Here is a 2,767-nt window from a genome sequence, read left to right on the forward strand (position 1 = left end):
TTAGTGCAAGACACTATGCTATTGCCAGAAAAGCAGCACCTCCTTTCCTATCTGAAGCAAACTTTACTTTGTTGATACATTTTAAAATAAATTTCTCAAATAGACATCATATCTGGGGTCAAAAATGCAAAAACCTACAGGAAACTGTCAGGTATTGTAAATAAACCTGCGTCAGGTCATAAGACCCTAGAGGGTCCGAGGGACTGAACAACTCTCACCAGAAGTAGTTGCTCATCAGCTCCTGTTCGCATTGCCTTTTGTAGCTACGGGTCACTAAAATGAGGATGTTTGTCTGCGTGTGTGCGTGCGTGCGTGCGTGTGTGTGTGTGTGTGTAAATTTTTCTAATTATAACATGGTAAATATTGCAGTTATTAAAAATATTTGCTGATTGGATCCATTTCATGGGTCGTTAATTTGTGACCTCTGATAGGAAAAGAATGTAAAATTGTATTATGAAAAATGTCCTCAACCTTTTACAACACTCAAGGGGATTTCATATGACTAGGTATTGTGGTGATTATTGGATAAATTCCAAGTATGTAACAATAAAAACTAAGTCCATGAAAGTGAATTCATGAGGTCTCTGGTGTAGTAGTCTTCCTCATGTCTTATCTGATGCAAGATTAGAAATTAAAGCACCCAAAAAAATGAGTTAGGTGCATATCTCTTGCCAGTCTTCCCTGTTATTTCTCCTAATGGGGCTTTTGAATAGCTGATTTGAATTTATTTATATTTATTAAGAGTGACCTGGAATGCTTGTATTCTGTCACTTAATAGATTTGCATCCATTTTTGAAGCCTGGCAAGTAGGCAAAAAAATAATAAGTAACTGGGTTTAATTCTAGCCCCCGCTTCTGCAACTTACTTTTTCTCCTTTTGCTGCCTGCCTGCCATTCAACCTTTCTTACTCTCAACTTCCCTTTCATTCTTACCTGCTTTATTTCAAAAAGTATACTAGTGATTTGTTAGAATACATATATAATATGTGACAATATAGTCTCAATTAAAAGTAGAGCAAGAATAAGAATACATTTACTGAGCCCAGCATAAAATGCAAATTGAATATTATGGTAAATACACTGCTATCCCAGTGGTCACAAATTTAACTGGAGCGTTTGAGTAGCCAATATGAAAAAGGACATCTAATCTACATATTGTGCAGTGTCTATAGTATAAAATACAAATACATTTCTCAAGAAAAGTATAGATAGACCTTGGTATGAAAACAGGAATTCCTTCTGGGGATTCTCATAGAGATGCTATAACACAATGAACAATATCAGCACTTTCCTGTAACGCATCAAGCCCAAAATTCATATCCATCCCAAAGAGTGGAGGGTCCATGTATCCTTCAAGCAGTTCTCCCACAGTTTTTGAGGGGTATTCATTGATTATTTCTTGAATTTCTGCCAGAGCATGTAGTGGTAAAGGGGTATACACATGACGAAGACACTAGCTTCTGNGCCATAAAGACGACGAAATATTGCCATTTGCAACAGCATGGATGGATCTTGATGGTATAATGATAAGTGAAATAAGACAGATGGAAAAGGACAAAGAACATAAGATTTCACTCATGTGGAATATAAAACAAAAATAACAAATGAGCAAACAAAACAAACTCATAGATACAAACAACATATTGGTAGTTACTGGAGGGGAAGTGGGTGAGAGCAGGGCAGAATCTGTAAACGGGGCCAAATGTATGGTGATGATTGGAAACTAGACGTTTTGTGGTGAGCACGCAGCAGATGTTGGATTATATTGTACACCTGAAATTGATGTTATTAAGCAATGTTACCCCAATTTTTAAAAATGGAGTCTTTTGTGCAGAGTATTTAAAAAGTATTTTTGGTTACTCCTTTCTACAATTACAGTATCAATAATAGAAAACATTCTGAAAATTATTGTGCATTATAGTACTAGTGGATATTAATACTACAAATTAACCATACATTTTATAAAATGCTATTTTAATTATATAAAAGAACTTGTCATTTAAAGACATTTGCCGTGGACTCCATTTAAGTGTAAACTTAATGATCACACCTGAAAAAAGAATCCGTATTTTTCTAGACCCATTTTTTTTGCCTTAATTTAAAAAAATATGTCTGAATATAGAATATGTCCCTATTTATTCTTTATAAGGAATAAACACACAGGAAGAAGTATTGTACACTGGTTGAATATTTGAGCTCTGAATTCAGATCTCCCATATTGCCTCCAATTGGCTGTGTGTGACAAGTTGAAGTAACTATCTTAACTTTAATTGCCTCATTTAGAAAATTAAGATAATAATAGCTACCTTATAGAACTGTGACAATTAACTGAGGTAAAATGTATCAAATATTTAACATCTTATTTAATAGAGAAAGCTTCTTAGTAAATAAATGTTATTACTATTAAAATTCTTCGGTAACTTCTATGTTTGATAAGTATTCATTTTAAAATAACAGTAAATCATCGGATTAATTTAAAATATGGGATATACTTTTATTTTTACATCACAGATAATTTTTTCTCTAATATTTTTGTTTTAGGTCACTTTTCACATTGAACCATATAAAAATCGAGATGATCAAAACATGTACGAAAATGTCAAATATATTATAGACAAGTGAGTTTCTTCTGTGTTTGTAATTACTGTTTTGTGATCCAATGATAATTACTGTTATAAGAAAAGTACATTTAAATTATGTTTGAGAGATTTAAATCACTTATGGTCTGACATTAAAATTAATTTAAACTAACTTTGAAATGAATATTG

The 2,767-nt window shown here is 32.8% G+C and overlaps 1 protein-coding gene across 5 annotated transcripts in view; it reads left to right on the forward strand.

Annotated features, from left to right (window-relative positions):
- The window catches only part of MANEA (mannosidase endo-alpha), a 49,896-nt gene that overhangs the window by 39,912 nt on the left and 7,217 nt on the right, over positions 1–2,767 (forward strand). For all 5 annotated transcript variants that reach the window (XM_019627433.1, XM_019627436.1, XM_019627432.1 and 2 more), the window contains one exon: positions 2,541–2,617. In XM_019627433.1, coding sequence (XP_019482978.1) covers positions 2,541–2,617 — 77 coding nt within the window. The remainder of the gene's footprint in view (positions 1–2,540; positions 2,618–2,767) is intronic.

The sequence above is a fragment of the Hipposideros armiger genome, unplaced genomic scaffold (assembly GCF_001890085.2).
Source record: "Hipposideros armiger isolate ML-2016 unplaced genomic scaffold, ASM189008v1 scaffold_731, whole genome shotgun sequence".
Lineage (NCBI taxonomy): Eukaryota > Metazoa > Chordata > Mammalia > Chiroptera > Hipposideridae > Hipposideros > Hipposideros armiger.